Source organism: Salvelinus sp. IW2-2015, linkage group LG3 (genome assembly GCF_002910315.2).
Source record: "Salvelinus sp. IW2-2015 linkage group LG3, ASM291031v2, whole genome shotgun sequence".
NCBI classification, from domain to species: Eukaryota; Metazoa; Chordata; class Actinopteri; order Salmoniformes; family Salmonidae; genus Salvelinus; species Salvelinus sp. IW2-2015.
This window is the reverse complement of record NC_036840.1, coordinates 18134581-18150731: the sequence shown is the minus strand read 5'-3', so window position 1 is coordinate 18150731 and position 16151 is coordinate 18134581. Positions and strand designations below refer to the sequence as shown.

The 16151-nt window shown below is 41.5% G+C and overlaps 1 protein-coding gene across 2 annotated transcripts in view; it reads right to left on the bottom strand.

Annotated features, from left to right (window-relative positions):
• shroom4 (shroom family member 4) overlaps positions 1–16151 on the bottom strand; it is a 102491-nt gene that overhangs the window by 56368 nt on the left and 29972 nt on the right. For both annotated transcript variants that reach the window (XR_011474078.1, XM_070434965.1), the window contains exon 2: positions 13080–13231. Coding sequence is in view for 1 of the 2 variants with exons in the window: in XM_070434965.1 (XP_070291066.1) it covers positions 13080–13231 (152 nt within the window). In the remaining variant the exon portion in view is untranslated. The remainder of the gene's footprint in view (positions 1–13079; positions 13232–16151) is intronic.

Here is a 16151-nt window from a genome sequence, read left to right as displayed (position 1 = left end):
CATATTCCCCACAAAGTGAAGTGGTTGTTCGCAATGACGTGATGTGTCATTTCTGTTCGTGGTGAAAGCAGATCGACTTATCGTGTTTTGCGTGGACTTGGCTTTTGCGAAGCTTTTGACCTTTTTCTTCGCAACCTTTGTATCAGAGTCTATAGACAAAGCCTGTGGGCTTGTTTCTTGATCGAGCGGGCCCTAGATAGGGTCTTGAGTTAGAGCGGGAATAATTTGAATGTTAACGTCCTTGTTAAGTGTGATAATTCCGGCAGACCTGTTGTCCGGCAGTTCCACGTCTCATCCTAGTGAATTATCTTTTTCCCTTTTCTCGCTTTAATTCTCCATGTAGTAGAACTTCTAGAGAACATTGGTCTACATTTCTATCATCCTTGAACCCTTTGTTAACCTTGTGCTCTGACACTTTGTGTGGGTTGGGTGCAGGAACGTAGCGATCAGGTCGATTGTAGCTGTAGTCGTTTCGATGGCAGTTATTTCTGCGGTGGGTATTGGTATTGTTCTTTCGTGGTAGAAACAATTGTTGTGCGCAATCTCGCTACGCTCAAATACCTAACAATGCACCCTCTAACTGGAGTGAGTGCTCCTGGTCAAACTACAAAACCGAGATGTCAGGGTTCTTAGCGTTGCATGCTGTTGATGCCTCAAAAGCTGTGCTTGCAAGCTCTCTGAGTTGTAAGATAGGCAAGCCAACATGGGCTGTAGGGCCCAAGTAGGTAATGAAAGTGGGATACATGTTCGACATAAAACATTTGTTTGAATGGTAACAGCTCTTCCATTCCTGTTTCAGTGAGTAGGCCAAAGTAAGGGCCAAGAGGAGAAGCCAATCTTTGGCTTTGTTTGTGGAGAGGTGCCATATGCCATCCCACTGCTGGCTTGCTTCTGAAGATAAGCAGGGTTGGTCCGTGGATGGGAAATGAGATGCTGCTGGAAGTGGTGTTGGAGGGTGCCGTCTTTCGGATGGTACGTGAAACAGGTGTCCTGACTCTGTGGTCACTAAAGATCCCATGGCATTCCCAATCTGGCCCTCATACCATCATGGTCACCTAATCATCCACAGCTTACAATTGGCTCATTCATCCTCCTCCTCTCCCCTGTAACTATTCCCCAGGTCGTTGCTGTAAATGAGAATGTGTTCCCAGTCAACTTACCTGGTAAAATAAGGGTTACAAAAATTATACTCTGTACTGAATGGACAAGGGGAGAAGACTGAGGGACACATGAGGGAGGCAAAGTCTGAAAACATATTTCGTCTTCACTCCTTTGAGTACTGAGCTCAGGTTGCTTGGTTGGGTAGACACGCTGTAGCGCGTGACCGTTCTGCAATTCCGTTCTGGTACCTAAGGGTGGTATTCATCTGTATAACAGAGTCCACTTGGGTGCTTTAGAGTACTGATTTTAGACACGTGAGTGTCACACTTGTTCCGTTCGGCCTCATACTTATCTGTCATGGTTTGCAGGTAGAGGTCTTGAGTACGACGCGAGAGATTCAGTGATGAGATTTCCTCTGCCTGCTTAGAAATCAATATTTCCATCTTCATCACCTGAGTTCTCATCATTCATTTGGTCAGCAACTTCAATGAGTTCTGCTGATTTGTCATCCAACTTAGTCATTGTGTTCATTAACTGATCGTCTTTGGTCCAGCATTACGACTAGAACATTATTGCTTTGAGTAACATTCATCAAAACTGCATGCACGTTATCAAGTTGCGCACTCCTGTTTGTAGATAACTCGACAGATTTATCTAGTTTGGAGTGGACTACATCATATTTCGTTTGGCTAAATCGAGTTGTTCTTGTAAAAAACTATTTTGTTGAAGAGTTTGTGCTTGTTCATCGTCAAAAGTTCTTGTAATTACTTTTAATTGTTCCGTCTTCAAAGGCAGTTCCTCGGCTAACAGAATCTTTTCATTTTCTGCTTTTGTCATTAGTTGCTCAGTTCTCTTCACCTGTCCCTTTATATCAGGCATTTCTTGCACGTGCTGCTGAGGACTGCGGTACTGGACTGATGCCAATCTCTGATGGCAATACATCAGGGCTAAACTGGAGAGAATCTTTATCAGAATTCTCACTTCAGAGTAATATAGGATCCCCTTCAGCAAGGGAAAGGTTTTACTAATATCGTCTCACATTAAAACCCTTTATTTTCCGCAATGTTTTACCGGAACACGCGGAAACATGGAGAAGTACACCTTGATCTACTCTCGCAACCGAAACGCGAGAGATGAATAGATAATTATTCGCTTGGTCAAGATAACATCTACTCAAATTTCTCTAATTGGCCAGCCCATATGTCTGGCTCAAGGAATTAATAATGACCGAGTCTACTCGCTGCTGAAATGCGGGAGACAGAAATAGTACTACGTTTGGCCCAACGCTCTATTTATCAAATTTCTATAATTGTCTGGATCGTGCCCTAGCAAAATACATTTAATAACTAACCCTACCCACTGACTATGTCAGAGAAACAACACAGACGCAACCTTCAGATCTTGTTCAAATGGCAACACACATACCTCAACAATTCCTACCTACAGCCCTAATGGTGTATACTGAAATCTGGGTGTATAATTTAATTTCATATAGGCTGAATGCACATGAAGGCCTCATTCCATCTTAGATTCATCGTGATTCCACATTTGGATTTGAAAACTAATGTTCCAATACCCAATCCTCTGATGTTTGAAGTTTTGGCAAGATTCTCTCTCTACACACAAAGGAATTTTGACTTCTCCATACTGCAGTGCACAAGAGAGAAAGTTTACGACGAGTCATTAAAGTCATAGAACCGGCCCTCACTCCTCCTCTTCCTCTGGTGGGAGAGGGGGGGGGCTATTTTTGATCCTCACCCAGGAGCGATGACACAAGACTGCTAAATAGCTAATCAAATGGCTATCCGAACTACCTGCATTGACCATTATTTGCACTGACTCTATGCACACTCACTGGTCTCTACCCACACACACACACACACACACACACTACATACTTACACCGACACCCCAACACACACACCACTGCTAGTCACTCTACCCCTACCAATATGTACAGCTACCTCAGTTACCTCGTACCCCTGAAAATCGACTCGGTACTGGTCGCACTTTTGAGCCCTGGGTATAAGCCCTGAACAAAAATATAAACGCAACATGTAAAGTGTTGGTTCCATGTTTCATGAGCTAAAATAAAAGACCCCAGAAATGTTCCATATGGACAAAAAGCTTCTTTCTCTCACATTTTGTGCACAATTTTGTTTACATCCCTGTTAGTGAGCACTTCTCCTTTGCCATCCACATGACAGGTGTGGCATATCAAGAAGCTGATTAAACAGCATGATCATTACACAGGTACACCTTGTGCCAGGGACAAAAAAAGGCCACTCTAAAATGAGCAGTTTTGTCACAACACAATGCCACAGATGTCTCAAGTTTTGAAGGGGGTATGCAACAGCCATGCAGAGATTTGAATGTTAATTTCTACCATAAGCCGTCTCAAACGTCGTTTTATAGAATTTGGCAGTATGACCAACTGGCCTCACAACCACAGACCACGTGAAACCATGCCAGCCTAAAACCTCCACATCTGGCTTCTTCACCTGTGGGATCGTCTGAGACCAGCCACCCGTACAGCTGATGAAACTGAGGAGTATTTCTGTCTGTAATATAGCCCTTTTGTGGGGAATAACTCAATCTGATTGACTGGGCCTGGCTCCCCAGTGGGTGGGCCTATGCCCTCCCAGGCCTGCCCATGGCTGTGCCCCTGCCCAGTCATGTGAAATCCATAGATTAGGGCCTAATGAATTTATTTATATTGACTGATTTCCCTATATGAACTGTAACTCAGTAAAATCTTTGAAATTGTTGCATGTTGCGTTTATTTTTGTTCAGTTGCTTGTAATTTGTAAATAGTAATTTATTTGATGTAGTTCCCACCCTGGCCACACGGAGGCAATGTGACATGGACAGAACGTCACTGTGAGAACCAGACCAGGGGAAAGTTCCTGCTGGGTGGAAACACTGTACTACCATTAGTTCTGCTAACTAGGACAGGCACGGCCAAGATGAGGCACTGAAATGAGCGAGAAAGAGCGAGAGGGGTCAAGGGTGACCTAGCATTCCGTTGCCAACGTTAGTCTGACGTAAGCAGACCTCCGATCAGCCAAAACACACAGCTTAGATAAAGACTGACATTGTCACAGGATCACACATACACGCACGCACACCCACACACTCCAGGATGAGAGAGAGCAGACGCAACCCTGTCCTCCCAGCTTCAAAGATTACTGTCGAACCCTAAAAGGTCAAAGGCCACTTTCTATGACACGTTACACACACACACACACACACACTGAGTGTACAAAACATTAAGAACACCTGCACTTTCCATGACTGAGCAGGTGAATGCGATGATCCCTTATTCATGTCACCTGTTAAATCCATTTCAAATCAGTGTAGATGAAGGGGAGGAGACAGGTTAAAAAAATATTTTTAAGCCTAGAGACAATTGAGACATGGATTGTGTGTGTGTCATTGAGAGGAGAAATGGGCAAGAAAAAAGATTTAAGTGCCTTTGAAAGGGGTATGGTAGAAGGTGCCAGGCGCACCGGTTTGAGTGTCAAGAACTGCAACGCTGCTCTTAAGAAGGTGCTCCTAATGTTTTGTACACTCAGCGTACATACCACGCACGCATGTACACCAACATAACGAGGGTTAAGGTGAACCATGAATAAGAAGACAAGATGACGCCGATAGACATGGTCGCCTGGTTCCTGACTCCTAAGCAACTTTAGTCTTTTCTTTTTTGTTGTTATTTCTAACATTATTAGCTCAGAACGTGTTTGGCATTATTACATACAGCCAATGTTGGGTCATTGTCCGGTTGAAATAAAAATGATATTCCCACTAAGCGTAAACCAGATGGGATGGCGTATCGCTGCAGAATGCTGCGGTAGCAATGCTGGTTAAGTGAGCCTTGAATTCAAGATAAATCACAACATTGTCAACAGCAAAGCACCCCCACACCATCACACCTACTACATGCTTCACGGTGGGAACCACACATGCGGAGATCATCTGTTCACCTACATTACGTCTCACAAAGACACAGCAGTTGGAACCAAAAATCGTGCATTTGGACTCATCAGACCAAAGCACTGATTTCCACCGGTCTAATGTCCTTTGCTCGTGTATCTTGAAGTAACGATGGACTGTCGTTTCTCTTTGCTTATTTGAGCTGTTCTTGCCATAATATGGACTTGGTCTTTCACCAAATAGTGCTATCTTCTGTATACCACCAATACCTTGTCAAAACACAACTGTTTGGCTCAAATGCATTAAGAAGGAAAGAAATTACACAAATTCACTTTTAACAGGGCACACCTGTTAATTAAAGTGCATTCCAGGTGATTACCTCATCAAATCAAATTGTATTCGTCACATACATATGGTTATTAATGTTATTGCAAGTGTAGCAAAATGCTTGTGCTTCTAGTTCCGCCAGTGCAGCAATATTTAACAAGTAATATCTAACAGTTCCACAACAAATACATAATACACACAAATCTAAGTAAGGAATGGAATAAGAATATATAAAATATATGGATAAGCAATGTCAGTGCAATGTCAGAGCGGCATAGGCTAAGATGCAATTTATAGTATAGAATACGGTATATGCATATGAGATGAGTAATGCAAGATATGAAAACATTATTAAAGTGGCATTATTAAAGTGACTAGTGTTCCATTTATTAAAGTGACCAGTGATTACAAGGCGACGAAGACGTGGATGTCAATTAACTTAGGGCTATGCCTTTTTTTCTCCACTTCCTGTCTGAATGACGTGCCCAAAGTGAACTGCCTGTAGCTCAAGCCCTGAAGCCAGGATATGCATATAATTGGTACCATTGGAAAGAAAACACGTTGAAGTTTGTAGAAATGTTAAAATAATGTAGGAAATAAAAAAAATTGAGAGACCCTCTTAGATATGCAAGAGAAAGCTCATATTGAGAATTAGCTCCCTGGATGCAATTCCTATGGCTTCCATATGGTGTCCGCAGTCTATGTTCAAGGTTTCAGGCTTGTAACTTAAAAAAAGAATAAGAAATATCAGTCTTAGCAGAAGGACACAGTATTGAAAATTCGTGTTTGTGCGCGCCCTGAAGAAATTACGCACCTGCTAAAATCGGTACATACTTCTTTCCATAAGAAATGTTATAGTTTGATTACATTTTAGGGTATCTGAGGAGTAAATAGATTWTTTTTTTGACATGTTGAAACAAAGTTTAGGGGTAGAGTTTGGGATMTCTTTCTCTGCATGTTGAATGAGTGGATTATTCAAATCGATGGCYCCAACTAAAGTGACTTTTTGGGATATAAAGAAGGATTTTATCTAACAAAACAACATATATAGCTGGGACTCTTTGGATGACAAATCAGAGGAAGATTTTCAAAAACTAAGTGAATATTTAAATCGTTATTTTTGAATGTATGAAACCTGTGCCGGTGGAAAATTATTTTGATGTGGGGCGCCGTCCTCAAACAATCGCATGGCATGTTTGCGCTGTAATAGCTACTGTTAATCGGACAGTGCAATTAGATTAACAAGAATTTGAGCTTTCAGCCGATATGAGACTTATTTGTACATAAACGTTTAAAATCTATATTATTTATTTGAATTGCGCGCCRTCCAGTTTCACCGGAAGTTGTTCCGCTAGCGGGACCCCTAGCCCCAGCCCCCCGCACCTCTCTGATACAGAGGGGTAAGGTTAAATGCGGAAGACACATTTCAGTTAAAGGGATTCAGTTGTACTGACTTGGTATTACATTTACATTACATTTAAGTCATTTAGCAGACGCTCTTATCCAGAGCGACTTACAAATTGGAAAGTTCATACATATTCATCCTGGTCCCCCCGTGGGGAATGAACCCACAACCCTGGCGTTGCAAGCGCCATGCTCTACCAACTGAGCCACACGGGACCACGGTATCCCCCTTTCCCTTTTGTATGTTGGCAGCAGCCACTCAATCTTAGTGATGGCTGTTTAACAGTCTGATGGCTTTGAGATAGAAGCTGTTTTTCAGTCTCTTGGTCCCAGCTTTGATACACCTGTACTGACCTTGCCTTCTAGATGGTAGCGGGGTGAACAGGCAGTGGCTTGGGTGGTTGTTGTCCTTGATAATATTTTCTGTAGTGCCTTGCGGTCAGAGGCCGAGCAATTGCCGTACGAGGCAGTGATGCAACCAGTCAGGATGCTCTCGATGTTGCAGCTGTAGAACCTTTTGAAGATCTCAGGACCCATGCCAAATCTCTTTAGTTTCCTGAGGGGGAATAGGCTTTGTCGTGCCRTTTTCACGACTGTCTTGGTGTGTTTGGACCATTCTAGTTTGTTGTTGATGTGGACACCAAGGAACTTGAAGCTCTCAACCTGCTCCACTACAGCCCTGMTGATGAGAATGGAGGCGTGCTCGGTGKTCCTTTTCCTGTAGTCCACAATCATCTCCTTAGTCTTGGTTACGTTGAGGGATAGGTTGTTATTCTGGCACCACCATGCCAGGTCTCTGACCTCCTCCCTATATGCTGTCTAATCGTTGTCGGTGATCAGGCCTACCACTGTTGTGGCGTATGCTAACTTAATGATGGTGTTGGAGTCGTGCCTGGCCATGCAGGGGTGAACAGGGAGTACAGGAGGGGACTGAGCACACACCCCTATGGAGCTCCAGTTTTGAGGATCAGCGTGGCAGATGTGTTGCTACCTACCCGTCAGGAAGTCCAGGATCCAGTTGCAGAGGGAGGTGTTTAGTCCCAGGATCCTTAGTTTAATGATGAGCTTTGAGGGTACTATGGTMTTGAACGCTGAGCTGTAGTCAATGAGGGGTGGGAAAGGGAATGTGGAGTGCAATTAAGATTGCGTCATCTGTGGATCTGTATGCAAATTGGAGTGGGTCTAGGGTTTCTCGCATAATGGTGTTGATGTGAGCCATTACCAACCTTTCAAAACACTTCATGGCTACGGACATGAGTGCTACGGGTCTGTAGTCATTTAGGCAGGTTGCCTTTGTGTTCTTGGGCACAGGGACTATGGTGGTCTGCTTGAAACATGTTGTTATTACAGACTCAAATCAGGGACATGTTGAAAATGTCAGTGAAGACACCTGCCAGTTGGTCAGCACATGCCCGGAGCACACGTCATTGTAATCCGTCTGGCCCCGCAGCCTTGTTTATGTTGACCTGTTTAAAGGTCGTACTCACGTCGGCTACGGAGAGCGTGATCACACAGTCGTCCGGAACAGCTGATACTCTCATGCATGCCTCAGTGTTGCTTGCCTCGAAGCGAGCACAGAAGTGATTTAGCTCATCTGGTAGGCTCGTGTCACTGGGCAGCTTGCGGTTTTGGTTTCCTTTGTAGTCTGTAATAGTAAAAACAGTCGTTTCCAGCTACAATAGTCATTTACAACATTAACAATTTCTACACTGTATTTGATCAATTTATGTTATTTTAATGGACAAAAAAATGCATTTTCTTTCAAAAACAAGGACATTTCTAAGTGACCCCAAACTGTTGAACTGTAGTGTATTTTGATTTGTTTAACAATTTTTTGTTTAGTACATAATTCAATATGTAATTATTTCATAGTTTTGATGTTTTCACTATTATTCTACAATGTAGAAAATGGTAAAAATAAAGAAAAACCCTGGAATGAGTAGGTGTGTCCAAACTTTTGACTGGTACTGTATACTAAATTCATTTTTAAACGGTTGGGTATATTGGTGTAAAAATACACTAGTTAAGCTATTTTGTACTATCAGGCTGCTGATGTCATGCAGCCTGTAGTTTTTGTGTTCATACTTTTTCATAATGACAATGACAAGTTTAATGTTGAACGACAATAGAATGTTCATGTCACTGCGACAACTGTCGATAGACGTAGCATAAACCAGGCTTTAGTCTGGAAATCTTTGATCATTTAGTACATGGCCTCAAATGTTAATCCTAAAAAAACTCCTTATGGCTGCAATCCCGGTAACGGGATCGATATGACAACAGCCAGTGAAAGTGCAGGGAACCAAATTCAAAAAACAGAAATCTCATAATTAAAATTCCTCAGACATACATGTGTCTTATACCATTTTAAAGGTAATCTTGTTGTTAATCCCACCAAAGTGTCCGATTTCAAATATGCTTTTCAGCGAAAGCACTACAAACGATTATGTTAGGTCACCACAATAAGCACAGCCATTTTTCCAGCGAAAGATAGTCACAAAAAGCAGAAATATTGCTAAAATTAAGCACTAACCTTTGATGATCTTCATCAGATGACACTCATAGGACTTCATGTTACACAATACATGTATGTTTTGTTTGATAAAGTTAATATTTATTTCTCAGGTTTTTGCCTGCCATATGAGTTCTGTTATACTCACAGACATAATTCAAACAGTTTTAGAAACTTCAGAGTGTTTTCTATCCAATYCTAATAATAATGACTTCAGATGAGCGATGGAACGGAGCTCCCTRTTATGTGAACGCGCATGGTCAAAGAATGGTCACCTCATGGCAGTGGTGACTAATTCTCCTCTCATCCGGCCCCCCTTCACAGTAGAGTCATCAGAAAAAGTTATACAGACTGTTGACATCTAGTGGAAGCCGTAGGAAGTGAAAACTCATCCATATCTCGCTGGGCTTTCAATGGGAGCTTGGTTGAAAATCCACCAGCCTCAGAATTTCCACTTCCTGTTTGGATTTTTTCTCAGGTTTTTGCCTGCTATATGAGTTCTGTTATACTCACAGACATAATTCAAACTGTTTTAGAAACGTCAGAGTGTTTTCTATCCAATACTACTAATAATATGCATATATTAGRAACTATGACTGAGGAGCAGGCCGTTTACTCTGGGCACCTCTGTGCACCTTTCATCCAAGCTACTCAATACTGCCCCTGCAGCCATAAGAAGTTAAAGATATGGGTGAAGCTTAAGAGGGTGTGAACAATGCTGAATGGGTGTAGACAAAGAAGAGCTATCCAGTAGGTTTACCKAAACATTCAATGGCCATTTTCTCAAAAGTGAGGTTACAAGTTTATTAACTTTTTTTTAAAGCAGAAATACTTTCACATTGTGTGTGTAGTGTATGATATACCATTTTCTAGCTCTGAGTCTCTACTTTTCGCCAATGTAAAAACACATTTTCAAATGCTGCTACATAAGACTGAATTGAGCCGTACATCGCACCGACAGGAATAAAGAACACTCTGGAAAAAATAAATGCGGATGTGCATGTTGTATGATTAACTACTCATGGTATGATTGTGGTAACGTATAGGAACTCAAGTCCTTTAGTTCACCCGGCCTAGAATACCTCAAACAAATGCTGACTGCATTACCTTGCAAGAGAATTTTCTTTGGTGATCGTCACAGCCATGTATATTCCTCCTCAATCCAATACCAAGACAGCTCTCAAGGAACTACACTGGACTTTGTGCAAACTGGAAACCATATAGCCTGAGGCCGCATTGATTGTAGCAAATCAGATCACACCTCCATTCTGCTCCCCCCTTCCTATAGGCAGAAACTCAAACAGGAAGTACACGTGGTAAGGACAGATCAACGCTGGTCTGACCAATCGGAATCAATGGTTCAAGATTGTTTTGATCAAGCGGACTGGGAAATGTTCCGGCTTGCATCTTAATCAGGAAGTGTATAGGGGATGTTGTTCCCACGGTGACGGTTAAAACCTATCCAAACCAAAAACGTGGATAGATGGCAGCATTCGCGCAGAACTGAAATCGCATACCACCGCATTTAACCACTGCAAGGTGACTGGGAAAATTCCAGAATACAAACAGTGTAGTCATTTCCATACGCAAGGCAATCAAACAAGCAAAATGTCAATAGACTGACGAGTTTCAGAAGAAAGTTCTTTCTTTCTGGCCATTTTGAGCCTGTAATCGAACCCACAAATGCTGATGCTCCAGATACTCAACTAGTCTAAAGAAGGCCAATTTTATTGCTTCTTTAATCAGAACAACAGTTTTCAGATGTGCTAACATAATTGCAAAAGGGTTTTCTAATAATCAATTAAGCCTTTTAAAATTATAAACTTGGATTAAATGTGTACATGACACTGCAACAAAATTTCCCTATGGGGACAATAAAGTCAGTAAGTAAGTAAGATTAGCTAACACAACGTGCCATTGGAACACAGGAGTGATGGTTGCTGATAATGGGCCTCTGTACGCCAATGTAGATATTCCATTAAAGTCAGACGTTTRCAGCTACAATAGTCATTTACAACATTAACAATGTCTACACTGTATTTCTGATCAATTGTATGTTATTTTAATGGACAAATATTTTGCATTTCTTGTTTTTGGTCACAGGTTCAGGAATGGCTGAAAAATATTTACTTGAAACTAACTCTGCAAATAGTACTGCTGGGTGATTTGAAAAGTCAGTCAAATCAACCAATAATATAATAACACTCTTAGTGTTTATCTTTAATTTAAAATCTGTAGAAACTATGAGAAAAGAAAGGCTTACAACTTTTGTGAAACATCACAGCACAGTGGAAAAATATATGGCAGCTAGAAATCAAAACTGGATGGGAGGGGTTGAGGGTAGCTGGGACTAAAAACAAATAAAAGATAACTAAGGTCCCCAAGAATAGTGGCCTCCATCATTCTTAAATGGAAGAAGTTTGGAACCAGCAAGACTCTTCCTAGAGCTGGCCGCCCGACCAAACTGAGCAATTGGGGGGGGGAGGGCCTTGTTCAGGGAGGTGACCAAGAACCCAATGGTCACTCTGACAGAGCTCCAGAGTTCCTCTGCAGAGATGGGAGAACCTTCCAGAAGGACAACRATCTCTGCAGCATTCCACCAATCAGGCCTTTATGGTAGAGTGTATATTTGGCCTTCTGCTTTAGTTATTATCCTGCAGTCTGAATACTTATGTCAATAAGGTATTTCTACRTAATTTTTTTATACATTTACAAAAATGTCTAAAAACCTGTTTTGCTTTGTCATTACGAGGTATTGTGTGTAGATTGAGGGYAAAAAAACAAATGTAATCAATTTTAGAATAAGACTGTTGCGTAACAAAATGTGAAAAAGTCAAGGGATCTGAATACTTTCCGAATGCACTGCATTTACATAACAAATAAATGGGGGATTGGAAATGCAGACAATTACATTGATAGTAGCCACAATCTATTTGCAATATTAAAGCGGATCTACCGCCCCCCCCCCCAAAAAAGTCATAATGTTTTGTATAGGGAACGTTTTCTTTTAGTTTTTTGTGTTGTTTGTGATGTTCTGTATAGAAAATAGGGTATATTKATATTTTTGATTAAAAATACTTATTTTGCTGAAAAAGATTATTGAATTGTTGACAACAAACTATATTATACAACATAAATTGGTCAAACCACATTTAATGAGCCATGGGGGTCAATTATTCAATATTCAAACTTAATGTCAACTATAAAATAATGCCTATAATAGTAATACAAAACTGCACTGTGTCTCTCAATGTAGTCTCAACATGTGGGAAACATGGTGGAAGAACCTGGATCATTTGAAATGTAAGAAAACCTTTGAGGGACATTGCACCACACACCACCTGAAAAGGTATTAATTTAAAATATATTACAAAATGACCATAAAATATTCAAATTTGACATAAGTCCTCATTTAACAATGCTTACCCATCTATAAAAACCATTGAAGCAGACCTAAAGTAATGTTTGTAATATTGTTGAGATGAATAAAAATGCTATGCAATTTGCTGGTATGACCCTCTTGACTTCTCAACTGCCTGGTAGAGCTCTGTTAATTCCAAAATAAACAAAGTTTTAAAAATATAAAAAATGTAGACACTCAATCACCAAGTCTGACATCGCTTCACTAGACCTGTTGAGGTATTTTACAAGCATTTGAAGATAGGATGGGACACACCACAAAATGGGTGCATCTCTCACCTCTTGTTACATTTCCCTTATCTGTTCACACACACACACACACACACTCAATCTCCCAACAACATACTGTCACACATACATATGGTCTGTCAATTCCTACCTGCGTACGGTGATCTTTAGTATCCGGTAGGATCCTTTGATGAGTATAAGAGCTTCCTGTCTTGAACCGTAGAGAGCTGATCCGTTTATATTCACCAGTTCATCACCCACTCTCAGCTTCTTACATTGTTCTGCCTTACCACCTTCCTCGATCTGTAGGGAGAGAGAGGTGGGGGTTAAAAAACATGCATTGCGCACACACACACAAACATACACACTGTGACCTTTCAGGCTATGTCTAAAATAGCACCCTAATCCCTATAGTACACTACTTTTGACCAGGCCCATAAGGGTACCATTCGGATATAGGCCCAGTCCTCCATTCTAAGTAGGTCACTGTCCCCATGGAAACTATGCTCAGCACAAAACATTTTGGAACAAACAGCCAAGTGACAAACATTCTCATTCTCGTTGCTACATCCCGCTTTCTCATTCTGTTGTCATTGAGAGATTCTCCTCTGGTTAGCAGTAAGTACACTACCGTTCAAAAGTTTGGGGTCACTTAGAAATGTCCTTGTTTCTGAAAGAAAATGCTATTTTTTCTATTAAAATAACATACAATTGATCAGAAATACAGTGTAGACATTGTTAATGTTGTAAATGACTATTGATGCTGGCCTTCAAWCTACACACACACCCCATAATAAAGAATTTAAAAAGTTTTTTGAAAAAACTTAAATATCAGATGAACATAAGTGTTCAGACCCTTTACTCAGTACTTTGAAGGCCCTATGTCAGAGATTACAGACGAGTCTTCTTGGGTATGACGCTACAAGCTTGGCACACCTGTATTTGGGGAGTTTCTCCCATTCTTCTCTGCAGATACTCTCAAGCTCTCTCAGGTTGGATTGGGAGAGTCGCTGCACAGCTATTTTCAGGTCTGTTTGATCGGGTTCAAGTTCAGGCCATGGTTGGGCCACTCAAGGATATCCACTCCTGCGTTGTCTTTGCTATGTGCTCAGTGTTTTTGTCCTTTTGGAAGGTGAACCTTCATCCCAGTCTGAGGTCCTGAGAGCTCTGGTCCTGAGAGCTCTGGAGCAGATTTCAATCAAGGATCTCTGTACTTTGCTCCATTCGTCTTTGCATCGATCTTGACTAGTCTCCCAGTTCCTGCTGTTGAAAAACATCCCCACAGCATGATGCTGCCACCACCATGCTTCACCGTATGGACGGTGCCAGGTTTATTCCAGATGTGAGGCTTGGCATTTAGGCCGAAGAGTTCAATCTTGGTTTCATCAGACCAGAGAATCTGGTTTCTCATGGCCTGAGAGTCCTTTAGGTGCCTTTTCCAAGCAGGCTGTCACGTGCTTTTTACTGAAGAGTGGCTTCCGTCTGGCCACTCTACCATAAAGGCCTGATTGGTGGAGTYCTGCAGAGAGTGCTGGAAGGTTCTCCCATCTCCACAGAGGAACTCTGGAGCTCTGTCAGAGTGACCATTGGATTCTTGGTCACCTCCCTGGCCAAGGCCCTTCTCCCCCGATTGCTCAGTTTTGCCGGGTGGCCAGCTCTGTGAGAAGTCTTGGTATATCCAAACTTCTTCCATTTAAGAATGATGGAGGCCACTGTGTTATTGCTGACCATCAATGCTACAGACATTGTTTGGTAKCCTTCCCCAGATCTGTTCCTCGACACAATCCTGTCTCGGCGCTGTACGGATGATTCCTTCGACCTCATGGCTTGGTTTTTGCTCTGACATGCACGGTCAACTGTGGGACCTTATATACCCAGGGGTGTGTGTCTTTCCAAATAATGTCKAATCAATTGAATTGACCACAGGTGGACTCCAATCAAGTTGTAGAAACATCAAGGATGAGCAATGGAAAAAGAATGCACCTGAGCTCAAGTTAAGTTTCATAGCAAATGGTCTGAATACTTATGTAAATAAGATGTTTTTTATTTTTAATACATTGCAAAAACGTCTAAAAAACAGATTTTCCTTTGTCATTACGGGTATTGTGTGTAGATTGATGAGGAACATTTCTTTAAAAAAAAAAGTAGAATAAGGCTGTAACGGAAACATTTAGAAAAAAGTGAATAAGTCTGAATACTTTCCAAATGCACTGTATCTAATAGAACATTCTTCAAAGCACAGACCTTGCCCGAGTGGCGCAGTGGTCTAAGACACTGCATCTCAGTGCAAGAGGGTGTCACTGCAGTACCTGGTTCGAATCCAGGCTGCATCACATCGGCCATGATTGGGAGTCCCATAGGGTGGTGCACAATTGGCCCAGTGTCTCCCGGATAAGGCCTGGGTAGGCCATCATTGCAAATAAGAATTTGTTCTTAACTGACTTGCCTAGTTAAATAAAGGTTCAATAAAAATGGAAGCTACTCTAATTTCAAACATGTAAAGTGTGGTGCTKCCACAAGGCAGCTCTCTAGGCCCTCTACTCTTTTCTAGTTTTACCAACGACCTGCCACTGGCATTAAACAAAGCATGTGTGTGCATGCATGCTGATGATTCAACCATATACACATCAGCACAGCAACCACAGCTAATGAAGTCCCTGAAACCCTTAACAAAGAGTTACAGTTGCTTTGGAATGGGTGGCCAGTAATAAACTGGTCTTAAACATATCTAAAACTAAAAGCATTGTATTTGGTACAAATCATTCCCTAAATTCTAATCCTCAGCTGAATCTGGTAATGAATGATGAGGCTGTTGAGCAAGTAGAGACTAAACTTCTTTGTGTTACATTAGATGGCAAACCGTCATGGTAAAGGCATATTGATTCTATGGTTATAAAGATAGAGGTCTTTCTGCTCTGCTTTCTTAACACCACATTCACCCAAACAAATTAGCCTACACGCTAATCGCCAAATGCTTTTGGGAATGGGCAGGAAAAATGTTTGTTGATCCACTGAGGCAAAAAGGACAATGTCAGTTTAATTAAATAAGAGAAACTGTGAAATGGAGAGCTGAAAATAAAGAGAAGGGGGGGCCAGAAAAGTCATTTTGAGAGATTTGGTGAAGATGTAAAAGAGACTGATAGCAGTGCCGGGCTATGTTGTGATGATTGTGACACACAATACAAATTCGACAAGACAGGAACTTCAAATAGGCCAATGTCAC